Source organism: Austrofundulus limnaeus, unplaced genomic scaffold (genome assembly GCF_001266775.1).
Source record: "Austrofundulus limnaeus strain Quisiro unplaced genomic scaffold, Austrofundulus_limnaeus-1.0 Scaffold481, whole genome shotgun sequence".
Taxonomy (NCBI): domain Eukaryota; kingdom Metazoa; phylum Chordata; class Actinopteri; order Cyprinodontiformes; family Rivulidae; genus Austrofundulus; species Austrofundulus limnaeus.
The window spans coordinates 90,330-104,605 of NW_013952883.1; the positions used below are offsets into that span (position 1 = coordinate 90,330).

Consider the following 14,276-nt stretch of genomic DNA (forward strand, 5'->3'; position numbering starts at 1 on the left):
GTGTGTGTGTGTGTGTGTGTGTGTGTGTGTGTACACAGTCAATTACAGCTCAACAGGGTGGAACGACTTAATACTTCATTACTGTGTTGAATAGCCATATTATTCTCGACTTATTTAAGCAACCGAGTGGTGAATTTTCAGTGAAAGCACTCGTACTGTATGTCTGAAGGTCACTGGTTCAAAGTGGGAAAACACCATAAAGTGTGTTAACACTGAACTTTATGGCTGGATGGCAAACAGCAGTCATGCTTTATCCCATGTCTCTGGTGTGTACGTTTTTGCTGCCTGGTGGAGACGATTTTTGACCATTTTCCCAGTACACACAGCCTGGTGAGGGCCCACCAGGCTGTGTGCTCGGTCCTCATTGGTAGAAATACCTTTGGTATGTCAGGGGTTTGGTTTTGGACTAAGGTGTGAATTGAGTTTAGGTTAGGTTTAGGGCAGGTGTGTCCAAATTTTTTTAGTGAGGGCCAAATACAGAAAAATAAACAAAGGGCCGAAAAAAAACCTGCTGTTGAGCTTGCAGGCTAGCTGCCATTTGCTTGACTTTCTATGTTCGTTCGGCACCAGTGTACGAGGTGTAGTTCTGATGTTTGGCGTCATAATGCCAACGGACATTATATTCTTTCATCACAGCAACATCTTCATTGCAAATCAAACATACACACTTTCCCTTGATTTCTTTGAAAAAAATACTCATTTTCCCACCGTGTTTGAAATCTCCTACACTCACTTGCTATTTTTCGTTTCTTCGGCGCCGCCATTTCTGGAGACTCAAACTGAATGCAATGTCGCAGTCACAAAAAGGTTCTTCTTCTCTTCTTCTCTATAATTTTGTTTCTGTGACTGGCTCCATCCAGTGTTGAAACTGAGAAGTGCAACAGAGTTGAGCTCAAACTTCTTGTGCGGGCCACATTCAATTATATTTTCAGAATTTGTTACGGGCCAATAAAAACTGGACCGCGGGCTGTAGTTTGGACACCCCTGGTTTAGGGTCAGGTATGTACCTGTGAGGTTAAGTTTAGGGTAAGGGGTCAGGGTTAGAAATGACCAGTAAATGAAAGGAAGTCAATGCAAAGTCTCCAATGAGGATAGAAGATCAAACATGTTTGTGTAAATTTGACTGTAGCATTAGTAAAGTATCTTGTGCACTGCTGGACATATTTTGATAAAAAAAACATCTAGAAAGTCATATTTGGATGTCCAAACCCACAGAGTATCCCCCTTGTATTACTGTCTATGGGCACTACGCATTATTTTAATGACTTGAATTATTACTTTTTCATGCTATCTGCATAAGTGTTCGTCCTCCTTTTTTGACTTTGTGCGAGTCTTTTTGCAAATTCAGCCACACTTTGTGCAAAACCATCTTTCCATGACAGCAGATTATTTAGTGCCTTTGACAGTTCCTGGATAAACATTGTTGTGAGTGTCCTTTTTCTAAGGCCTTTTCAGAGTGGCATCTCCAACCATGCCCAATTTCAGAGCAAAACCTCTCTTTCTATATTTGGACGTCTGTCTGAAAGCTCTGCCACTGCTGCAATTTTTACAGATTGAATTTTCCCCATGAGTGGTCAAAATTTTTTATTTTTATTTTCCTGACGTTTGATTTGTTAGAGGAATTGTGTTTTTGGTGCATAAACTGTTACGACCAACCCATTCCCGATCCATACAGTGTGTTCTACTTTAAGAATTATGCTATGAACGCCAAAAATCACGTCTTTCATCCGCCTCCAGTGGTTCCAGCATCGAGTCATTTTCTCTTTCCTGTCTTTTTAGCGATGGAGGAGCTGGATGGCGACGAGGTGCGGGTTTCCTCCAGAGGACGTCTAGCTGAGAGAGACATTGTTCAGGTACTCTTCGTGATTCTATGTAAATTTGCATGTTAGACTCGAGCGCATCTCCAAAATGGGAGATATATCCCCAGAGAGAGATGGGTCACGTTTACAGACACACAAACACACATTGGAGACCTGTCAGCAGGGGAAAAAAAACAGGCACACATTAAGGTTTACTTTTGCTCACAGCTGGAACGTCCATGTTTTATAAAAAGTCAGTAGCTCAATTTAAACTCAGGTTTTTCCTCACATATAAACAATCACAAATAGCACCAAAATGCAGGAATATTGTTTGTATAACAGAATATGTTACATAGTATAAGACTAGCAACAAAAATGGACATGTAGATGCTGTCATAAGTATACATACCACATCTTTCAACTAGAATAGGTGTACCCTAGCCTGTTTTTGAACTATTACATCACAGTTTTTGCAACTGAACTTCTAAAAAAAGGTCTGGAATTACCAACTACAGTTTGGTGGTCTCCATTCTCCTCTGTCTCTGGGTCTGACTGGTTCCAACATGTCAGGGTGGATGGACAAGCTGTTATGTCCTGGCTTGTGATGAACGCAACATAAATGACAAGATCCAAAATATAGTATACCGTATTTATTCAAGTACAATACGTAAAATTAAATCCATAAAATCATCCATAAAGTTAGAGGGTAGTACTGTACTCAGATAAATATTTTTACTTATGGATTTTAACTGAAATATTGGCTTCATTCACAAAATGCATGAGTCCTTAAATGAGACCGTGTCGTAAAAAGCAGTTGAAACGAGCTTACCTCTGACACTCCTCCGTGCTTCAGAGTGAGATAATAACAGATCCAGGCAGGCGACATGATGTGAAAAAAAGGGGGAAAAAAGTATTCCTGCACCTTAGTAATGATAACGAACTAATGACATTAGCGTGTGACCGGGCCGCTCCTCGAACAACAACAAACACATGTTCGTCTGTAATGGCTGCCGTCTACCGGTGTTCTGAAAAAGTTTGCATCCCTGAAAAAATGTTTCCCCACCAGAGGGGGGCGCTCGTGAGTAGGAAGTAATCTGCTTTTCCCCCACAAGATGGCTCAAATCTCATGTGAAGTCTCTGACTTTTGTGTTGGCGCATCCTGGTGGACTATGTGTAAAATGCCAGAATTCATATGATGCTGCTACAGCTGATATATATTTGTTGTCAAAATGCCTTTTAGTACATATGTTGTTAAAATAAAATGAACAGTACAAAGATCATTTTACTGATATGTATAAAGACGGCAAAGGCTGAAAAATCTTGAAGTCTGTATGAAATTGGAGGTAGTTTGAGGATAAATTTTTTATGCTTTTTAAGCTAAAATAAAGGGGGGTCGTATTATACATGAGATCGTATTATACATGAATAAATATGGTAATTTATTTTTACAGTTAAAGTGCAAAACACTAAAAATAAACAACAACAAAGATAGGAGGTTTTCCTCATAAAGGAACTGAAATACTGCAAAACTCTGTTGTACAGAAAGTAAATAGAGTAATTGAAGTCTGAGGTGTAAAATCTCTAAACAGAAAAGTCCAAAAGAAAACAAAACACAAAATCTCTAATAACAAAACTAATGAACTAACTCTATTGGCTCAAACCAGGAATAGAGTCACAAATGTAGTCTTTTGGCTTCCAAGCTGTCTGAAGCACAGTCACAACCAATGCAATCCTAGCAAAGATAATCTAGTCAAAAACTAATGGCATACTGAACCTAAAGCACAGCAGCCCTGACTGAAAGGTTGGGCGGGCTTTTATTAGCTCCCTCATGTGGTATTGGCACCTTCCTGTCCAAGGTGTGCTCCTGCCAATCATCCTCCTGCCAATCATCTTTGGACAGGTAAACCGTGAAGGTCATCTCAGAAAATCCACCTGCAGAGGGAGGCAGCCAATCAGCACCTGGAGCTGGAAACTTCTCGTATGGAGAAGCACATAGGAGCTTAAGAGAGGCAGTACAGGCCCGGGGCCGTAACATAAGCCTTCAGTTGTTGACATCTTTTAATTACTTTGTAAATGAAAAGCTTCTGTGCCACTATATAGTCGACCGTTCTGGAAGCTGGAGGGGAGTGGGGTGTGAAGTGCCTCCTTTGGTTTTAAAGTGACCGCCTCAAAACGAGTTGATCTGAAACACGCCTCAGAAAAGAGGTGGGGCTTGTGGAGTTACAGTAAGGAGGAATTCAGACCAAAGCGTTGCAGTTCCATTTTATAGATGCCAACTGAAGGATTTAAATATTAAAAAGAAGGATTTAAAACTCCATATATTTTATATCAACAAAGTAGATGCTCTTTGATTACTCTTTCCTCAGCTCATAATATATTTTATATAAAATTATTCAAATAAATGCTGGAAAGTACAATATGCAAAAAGGAGAAATGTTTTCAAAAGGCAACTTTATAAAAAAAAAGGTGAGGAAATAGCCTCAGTGCATTTCCACAGAAAGACACGTCTTCCATTATCAGTTCTGTGCCCGACTCAAAAACAGATCTTTTTTTTCCTTGCAGTGAGTTTTATTGAGAGCGAAGCTGTAACCCTCTCTCAGAATGATAAAACTACATCTGGCAGCACTTGTTTTATAGAACCTTTTAGAGATATGAGAACACAAACTTGATGAAAATGCAATGGCCTTTGATAAGGATGAAGTGTTTAATATTGGGGATGGAAGTGGGGAGGGCTGGTCTGTCAGCTTGCAGAAACTAAACTAAAGTACAATGATAAATGAGCACATGTTGTGATGAATGTTTGCATCTATATACTGAGAGGAGAAACATTAAGGTTTCATGTTCTGAACCCGATGTTTATCGTAAGAACAAATATTCTGTTTTATTTGGACACAAGCATCATAGTTTATGTCATAAAACCAAGTCTACCTTCACCTCTATGAAGCTTTGCATTAAAGTGATCCACGATTATTTGTAACATTAGACTTTATTTGATAAACATTTATTTTAACTGCAAAATAAAGTCTGTAAAAATATGGTTTAGTTTTTATTTATTTATTTTTTTATCTATTATCACATGGACAGAGCCATTTTATCGAAACCTCAGTTTAGCCTGTTAGCGCCGAAGCTATATCGCCACATGTATTAGCTCAACACTAGCTAACAAGCTAAATTGAGGTCCTACATCCACATTTTCAGTTGCAGGCTGAGTCGTTTCTACCTTCTCCTCTCTGTCAACACTTTTTGGTTTCATTTAAAAGAGCCAATCATCAGATATTGTCCAAGATTAACCTTCAGGGTGGATATAGCTTGCAGTCTGATGCAGTCTCAAGTCTAGATCATCATTTACCCAGTATGCTTTGCGGTGTCACTAAAATGGAGCTGTCCGTGTGACAATATATTTTAAAAATATTATAAAAACTAAACAGCCTACAGTATTTTTACGGTCTTTATTTTATAGTTAAAAGTAATGTTTATCAAATAAAGTCTAATGTTACAACTAATCAGGGATCACTTTAATAGAAAGAACTGATCCCAAAACAGGCTCATAGTTGTTCAAAACATGCATTTCTGCTAAAGCTCTATTGATTCAGGTATCTTCTCCTCACAGTCCTGTCCATTAATTCTGTTTATTTAACACACATAATCACATTTAATCCTTTTGATTGTGTTTAACCCTGCGGCGCCTCTTCAACAGGATGTTTACACAGAAAAGAATGCAATCAGTCCACGTCACGCTTCTTTATTGATTCAGTTTGATCACTGCTTTTGTTGCAGCAGAATTTCTTCTTTGACATCTCTTGTTTTATAATATTGGCCTAAACCTGATTAAATGATGCCAGATTTTAGGCGGGAAAAGTAAACAGAATGTAAAGATGTGCGAGTTCTGTAATTAGCTTGTTTTCATGAAAGTAGACAAAACAAATAAGGTAATTATGCATTTTAATAGTTGTAATTGTCTTTTATTGAGTGCTAAGTGATTGGGTTCCGAATGGGATAATTTAATTTATATTACTTTTAAACAAGTCTCAATTTCTGCACAAAAATATCTCGTATTAAATTGTTTTTGTTACAACTAACAAGAAAAAAAAGCAACACGTAATTAAAGGCTCCGTGTTCTTTGAAGGATACTAATCTTACACGATCAGTTTGAAGACTGAGAATCTGACTTTGCCTGTTTTTTTTTTCCATGCAGTTTACTTCCTTGTTTAAAACTGGTACCTTTATTCAAAATTCAAATCAACCACCTGCAGTTCAACCAGTGATTGCTGGACTATTACGCTAGCAGGAGCTAATGTAGTCTCAAGCTGTGATGAGAAGTTTTTGTTAATTTTATTGAAGCATTTAGTTGCCACTCCTCTTCAGATTTAGAGCAAAAGCTCCTCACGGTAATCTGAGAGGTTGTATCAAAGAGCGTGACATTTCCCTTTATGTTAAGAAAACCTCCTTTTCCACCAACAGTCACGTATCCTGAACAAAAACCTGCTGACAAATCTGTGATTTCAGATTTTTCCACTCTTCGCCCAGCTTCTCAGTCTTCAGGCTGATCCTGCATGATGAGTATCCTTCAAAGAACACCGGGTCTTTTATTTTCTGATGCCTTTTTTTTCTGTATGTTCAGTTGGTTGTAACAAAATCAAAGATATTCTTGTGCAGAAATTGAAACATGTTTAAAAGTGGTATAAATGAAGTTCTAAAACTTTGCACTCATCATGCTGCATCACGAGTGCTAAGTTCTACAGTATTATGATCTTATAGTCATTTTAATTATTTCTTAACTTTCTGATGTCTGATCAAAGTCCGTCAAATATACACACTTTTTTTTCTGATGCAGAGACTGAGAGGTAATACTGTTTATGCATATGGCTGTGTTTGTGTTCATTTATATCATAAACCTCTAGACAAATTTTAATAAAACTTTCTGAAAGTGATCACTGAATTTAAATCTACAACTGGTCAACACTTCAACCCAATTCATGATGGCACCACAGCTAATCAGCCTTAGTCAACACAGAAATGGCTAAAATTTGGACAAATTTACAGATGTTGGGCTAACCATAGCTGAAAGTCTACACACGATCTGAGCTCCAACAGATAAATCAAGATCTCACAATGTCACTTGAGATCTAGCTTAACACCATTGGCGGCTGGTGGAGATATTTGTAGGCTGGGCTAACAAATATCTAATACACTGCCTGGCCAAAATAAAAGTGGCCACCTGGATTTAACTAAGCAAACAGGTACAAACCTCCTGTTGGATATTTACTGCATGGGCAATTATCTTTCAGCTGGCAACATGTTATTTAACCCCAACTGGTGCAATGAGCTGCTTCTCATTTCTTAAACAACCATGTTGAAAGGCACATCCTGTGGTCATGGAAAATATGTTTGAGAAGGTTTAAATCATTGGCATCATCAGAGAAAACATCCAAGGAGATAGCAGAAACTTCTAACATTGGGTTAGGAACTGTCAAACACTTTATTAAAAACTGGAAGGATAGTGGGGACCCATCGTCTTGGAGGATTTTCAAACCTGTGGGGGCGGGGCAATGATCTGAGGTTGCTGCAGTTATTCAGGTCTAGGAAGCGTATCCAAACAATGCCACAGCGAATGTGTGCCGTAATCAAAGCTAAAGGCACTGTGACTTTTTTTTGGCCAGGCAGTTTATATAGATTTATAATAAGACACTACAAAAAATAAAACCATAAATTGAAATTATGTTCCTTTTGAGCACAAAGACCAAGCTTACACAGGTCCTCTATCAGTTCAGTATTTAATTCTCCTGCATTAAGGCTTTCAACTGTAATTTCATGCACAAAAGAGATTTGTTAGCCACAGTTGCTGTTAACCGTTAACGTCCTTTTGCTGGAACCAGGTCACAGAAAAACTTTTGCTGCTTTTCCTTTTTGCCGAATTTGAATATCCTTTGGTTTATCGGCCCCCTACTTCTTCACTTCCAGTTTTTCCTCCAAAGACATGAAGGAAAACTGGTGAGAAATTAAATAATCCACCTCATTTATGGTAATCTTGCTCGTCGTCATGCTCAGTCGATGGCAAACCACACCTACATACACTCGAGCTTGAGGCACGTTAATCATCGATCAAATCATGAAATTTTAATAATTTTGTAGGGGTATTAAATGCTAGAATTCTAAAATGGATAATTTGTGAATTATTTAAAACACAAAATTATCTGTTTTTCGAGGCACCACTAAAGTTTTTATAGTAAAACTTGAGAAAAACTTTCTTTTAATATTCAGTCTCTAAATATGAAGGCGTTTAATTCTTCCAGTTTAATGACGGCGTGAGACAAGGAAATACAGGTGAAGACAACTCACGTTTGGAAATTCATCCGTGATCCGTGTATTATTTAAAATGAGGTTCAGAGGGAAATATATGCATTACAAATCATTTCTCAGACAAAAACACACTTTATAATCAGTTCCGTAAACTTAACCAAGAAGTGATGTAATTAATCTGGCATGATTACCATGTGAATGACTTCCTAAACATATTTCAGTGGGACACTACTCGCTATTTCTAAGCCTACCGCTAAAGGGAGCTCAGGGGAAGAAGAATGAACATTGATTAAACTCTGATCTGATTTAAATCTTTGAACACACYATCAGATTAATTGAGCAAGATGTTTCCTACCGGCAAAGTTGTAGACGCCAGAATGGATACTTCTAGGCTAATTGGGTGGCATGTGAAATCCAACCGAGTCTTAACTGTGTTGTGTAGAAGTTCCCTGGTCATCTGGTTTGCCGGCTGCATTCACTGGATATGTTGTCCAGCACCGTGGCTGCGTTCCTTGTGAGCACACTGAGGTCGTCCGAATTGAATTAAATCAGCCTCATCGTTTTCAATCAATGTAAATCTCCTTCCTGGAAGCTCCTTAAGATTAAACTATAAAAAATAAAAATAAAAAGTGGAAAAGAATGACCTCACCCCGAGATGGGGGAAGCTGGAGCTAAAAAAAACTACTGCTTTCTCCTCAAAACACTTCTTCAGAACTGTCTACACGGCAAAACAATGAAATACTCCCTGTTCACAACAGAACTTCTCATTGGTTAAAACTTTCTGCTTTGGTCACATGGCCCATCCAGACATGTAACAGAAGGACAGTGATAGTTAATCAAAACCAGATCAAGTTACTTAAACAATGTCATGATTATTACAGTAATTGAATCAGAGTACCAAGGTATTATTTTGACACTTCACAGATGTTTTTATAGTTATAAATGGAAAACATGGGTAAAAAAATAAAATATTTTCAGGGTTAGTAGATAAAATGTCCACAGGGGCGTTGCTGACCCACAGATAAATCTGATGGGAGTCTTTTGATGTCAAACAATGTTTATTCCAGCCTTATCCTGAAAGAGGTGATAAACCAATTAACTGGCGACAGGAAGTCTAGCCTTTGTTCTAAGGCCTAAGGGTGAAGAATCAGATGAATTAACAGGAGTCCTTATTCAAACTCTTGAGATGTTGCAAGCAGGATGACAAAGGTGGAGTTAACAGGACTGTCTCTTGAGAAGATATTCACGTTTCCACTACAATTTCAAGATGAAATATATTTGTTGGGTGACCATAACACTTTCTAATCATTCTTACAGCTCTTTTTTGTAAAATAAAAAAGGATTTGTAATTGTCTTGCATGCTTTTCCCCAAAAGTCAATACAGTAAATTAAATGCGGAACAATCATTACATTATACAATATATAAAGAGCTTTATCATTCAATAACTCTTTTATTTTATACAGCAATGTAACAGAGTTTGCTATTTTTGTTCTTAAGTAATTTATGAGATGATAGCTTTTCATCCATCACAACACCCGAAAACGTAATTGGGAAAGTCAATGGAAACGGTTTAAAATAATTATTTATTTTTCACTAAATGTTTCTGTCATGGCAGCACGGTGGCTCAGTTGGTAGAGCTGATGCCTCTCAGCAAGGTCACCGGTTCAAATCCCAGTTCGGGGACCTTTCTGGGTGGAGTTTGCATGTTCTCTCCGTGCATGCGTGGGTTCTCTCCGGGTACTCCGGCTTCCTCCCACAGACCAAAAACATGACTGTTAGGTTAATTGATAACTCTAAATTGTCCCTAGGTGTGAGTGAGAGAGTGAATGGTTGTTTGTCTCGTTTGTCTCTATGTGCGGCCCTGTGATGGACTTGCGACCTGTCCAGTGTGTACCCCGCCCCTCGCACTGTGACTGCTGGATATGGGCACCAGTGACCCACGCGACCCTGAAAAGGAAGAAGCGTGTACAGAAAATGGATGGATGGATGGATGTTTCTGTCACCATACATGCTGCTCATTCAAAAATCCCTGACACTGACTGGAGCATTCATACACTTGACAATTCCACCAGATTGTTTTTGTATTGTTTGTCATGAAAGCCTGAACATGTTGGAGGCATAGTACCAAACTGGGACTTTTTGGGAGAGAATTTTCCAGTCGTACTCTAACATTTTGTGCAGAGTTGCTGCTGTCTGTTGCAATCAAGCAATTTATCAATTATTCAAATATTATTCACCATTATTCCCCACAAAGAAAGACCGAATAATACTGTAGCTGAATGAACTAGAAATCAGCCTATCTCAAGCTTAAAAAATGCATAGTGTTATAATCAGGACAGCACTCTCCTCCTTTAGTGTGGCACACCGTGGGACATTGAAATATGCAGATGAAATCATTATTTCAACAAAGCTGCTACTGATGAGAGCAGTTCTGTGTGGATTAACAAGGAGGAGGGCAGAGTTTTCCCTCGTCCTCCCAGTTGTTCTTAATTAAGTCTTTGGAGGTAAGGGCAGCTTTACAACCCATCACAAATGCAGCAAAAACACACCTTTTCTTCCTCCGTGTCGTTATTTAACAACTCTGCTTTCTGTCAGGCACCAGGCGCCCTTATCACCTGCACAGTTTCCATAATGCAGCTTGTACATTTATAACAAACAAAACTGTTTGAAAATGTATCGGTGAACTTTAAAAAAAAGCAGCACATGAAAAGGTCAACGGCAGCGAAGTTGGAGCGATAAGGTTTTTGCTTGTGTCTGTGTTGTTAGCAAAATATCTCATGAATCAATGAACAGATCTTTATCGAACTTTCAGCGATGTAAGCAAACATGTTGAGTTAAAATCTGCTGTGGAAAAAGGCTGAGACAGACCCACAACCTTGGCTGTGTCAAAATTCAGGGGTTGGGTCCTTCCAAGGACTCGGCCTATCCGGTCTAGGTGGACCGAATCCTTGGTTGACCGCGAAGACCGGAAAAAAGTAGCTGGGACTTTGGATAGTCTAGCCTTCTGCTTTATTCCCACCCTTACCCCGGCGTATGTCCTGTCACCTAGCAATCGTGACGAGGCTAAACAAAAGCAAAAATAGATCTAAATTAGCAAAATATCAATATATTTATATTATCAATATCATAAAACAACTAATTTAGCTTAAAGGCAATGTTTGAAGAAATAATGGACCCGCCCCCCACAAGACATTATGGGAAAAGGTGGGCCGAGAAGGATCCATCAAATCGGGGCAAAAGGAGGACGCATTTGTCGGCTGCATCAGAGGAATCTTTTGAATTTGGACAGCGTTTAGCACGGCACTGTGACGTAAGCCAGAGGTTCTCAAGCTTGGGTCTGGGAGCCGTATCTTGGGGGGTCCTCAAAAAAATTCAATAAATTGTTAATTTGTTTATTATTTTAAATATGGAGATCAATGCACTAGTCAAACAAACATACTAAACCAAACCAAAAATAAGATTCCCATGGTATTTAGGGGTTAAAATGATGGTAAATTGTTTTTAAAACAGCCTTAGGTTTATTAGGGGGTCCCTGCTAGTAATTTTTCCTCCTTGCAAGGGGTTTGAGAACCCCTGACGTAAGGGGCCGACAAATTTAGCCTTCGGAGGACGCAGCCTCTGAATTTGGACACAGTCCCATACAACTGATGACGTTTTGGAGTCAGTCCAATTTAAGACGATCCAACAGCTGATTGAAATAAAAAGTAGAAAATTGTTGAACAATTTTAAAATATGGGGTTTAGTGTGTTGATGACCCCTGATTAGTTCGTTTGTCTCTGTCTCTGTCTCCTAGTTTGTGCCGTTCAGAGACTACATAGACAGATCTGGAAACCAGGTCCTCAGCATGGCTCGACTGGCTAAAGACGTCCTCGCCGAAATTCCAGACCAGCTGCTGTCGTTTATGAAGGGCAGAGGGATCGAACCACGACCATCCATGTCCTCCTCCCCTCTACCGGCGCTGCACCGGCACATCTGACCCCTGATATGTCCTCTGTCTCTTCACCCTGTCTTTATCTCTCTCTCTCTTTCTCCTAAACAAATCTTTACTCAGCTCACTCCCACTTATTTGACACTTTAAAAGAAAACAAAAAGACGGACCCGCTGCTTGTTGCTCTCTTATCACCGGTGAGGTTAAACAGACACAAATCATCCCCCCAGCAGGCGCTCCTCTCTGACTCGCCTGCTGCTGCTGTAACTCATCTTCTCCTCGTGCTGTTATCGCTTTTTTGGAGACTGTACAAACGGACGGTGAGGATGACCCATGACCCCACCCCCTGCGAGCTGACATTTAAACGTGTCAAGCTGACTTTTTTTTACGGTATCTCTCTGCTAATTCTCCCTCAACAAGGTTCAGCCAGACATGTTTTAAAACAAAAAGTCTATTCAATTACCCTCAGCTAGTTTTGACATTATCACAATTTGTCTACTTACAGACATGGATAAATATGTTGGTACCCATACAGTTCATTAAAACCATGCTTCATATCCAGTGACAAGTGATGCGGTTAATGGTTTGTCTAATCTGTAAGCTTTTAGTGTGAGAGAGTAAACAAAACATTGTGAAAAGCTGTGCTCTGTTAATACAGGCAGTGTTTATCCCCCCTTAAGGAAACCATAGTTCCTTGGATCATAATCATGGTTTTAAACTAAGTGTTTGACCTTAGTATCACAGGTGCCTTCAAGCTTTTCATCAGCTGTTTAGTCTATTTAAAGAGAACCAAGGTGCCACTGGGTAGTTTGGTAGCAGTTAAATTATAGGTAATGGTGTCTGAGGAGCTCAGAGAAGATTACAGATACTCATGTTACAGGTTACGGCAACAAGATCATCTGCAAGCAGCTTTATGTTTCTCTGACCACAGCATCCTTTCTCTGGGACTGTAGCCAATCTGTTAGAACCAGGATGCAAGAGGAAATGTAACCCCAGGTTGATCAGCTAGATTGTGTAGATGGTAGAAGGAAAATGAAACAAAAAATTTATCAAGGTATTCATAAAAAAACTAGACACCGCATAGCGGTAACATAATGACCCCCGCACGCAGAAATGCACCAGAACTCAGAAGTCTTTATTCCTAATAAATGTCATGCTATAGGAGCATCCCAAAATTGTAGTGGTTTGGATGGGGATCTTTTTTTTGGGTGGGGGGGGGCATTGGTTGACCTGATGGATAGCCCCTCATCAGAGCTAAACAACAAAAGAAATCTGAAGCTCCTATGTTTAACAGTTTTTGAGCAATAACCCTTTTTGTAAGTCCAGGCACCCCTTTTTCAGAGAAACTGGACGGGTGGGGGGGGCACTGATTGGTGGGCCTGATAGATAGAGCTTCATCAGAGCTAAACAACAAAAGAAATCAGAAGCTTCTATGTTGAACACTTTCTGAGTTGTAAGCAATTTTGCATGTCCTGACACCCCCACTTTGAAAGGAGCCCCCTCCTCAAATATGGGGTCTATCGTGAAACCATTGGCTGGCGCAGTGTAGGTCAGACTCTTCTACAGTCCTGCCAAATTTCATATTGATCGGTGCAGTTGTTTTTGTGCTAGGTTGACCAAAAATCTCCGGAGGAAAAAAGAAAGTACGAAAACAGCATGACTCCCGCTTACGCTTCGCGTGCGGGGGTCATAATAAATAACTTTTGGTCCAAGTACAGAACCTTGAGGAACTCCACATGTGATATTATGGTGCGTTCACACCGAACGCGATTTCAGCTTCAAAATCGCAGCCAACGCTGAAGTTTGAAGCTTGTGCACTTTGAGGTCAGACGCAGGTCAGCTCTTGAAGCGCTGCACGGGAAGAGCCTCCCCACCCCTCCCTCCTCTGTCGGGCTCTGTTTAATGTCGGACGAGGAAGTGGCTTTGCTTTATTTACAGAGAGCAAGAGCATGTCACGTTCATCAGATAATTAATTCATAATTAATTCACCAGATAATTCAGAGAAGAGGCTCACAGCTCGTTTTCAGGACTATTTTTTTCAGTCTGATGAGTCGCTGTCACGCATTGCTGCGGATCAGGACACGACTGCAGGCACTCATTTTAGCTAAAGAGCAGGAGCTCCGTCTGTTTCAGGTTAGTGGACATCATTCAGTAAACTGTCCCGTCAGGAAATATGTCGCTACGTCACACAGTGGAGTCTCTCTGATTGGTTGACGCTGCGCGTCGAGCTTCAAAAGTTCAGATTTTC

The 14,276-nt window shown here is 39.8% G+C and overlaps 1 protein-coding gene across 1 annotated transcript in view; it reads left to right on the forward strand.

The window, feature by feature from the left end:
• The window catches only part of cpne9 (copine family member IX), a gene marked incomplete at its 5' end in the record, with an annotated part of 83,463 nt that extends 70,402 nt beyond the window's left edge, over window positions 1-13,061 (forward strand). The window contains 2 exon segments of the mRNA XM_014025511.1: window positions 1,780-1,853; window positions 11,894-13,061. Coding sequence (XP_013880965.1) covers window positions 1,780-1,853; window positions 11,894-12,076 — 257 coding nt within the window.
• Between the last annotated feature and the right edge of the window lie 1,215 nt (window positions 13,062-14,276).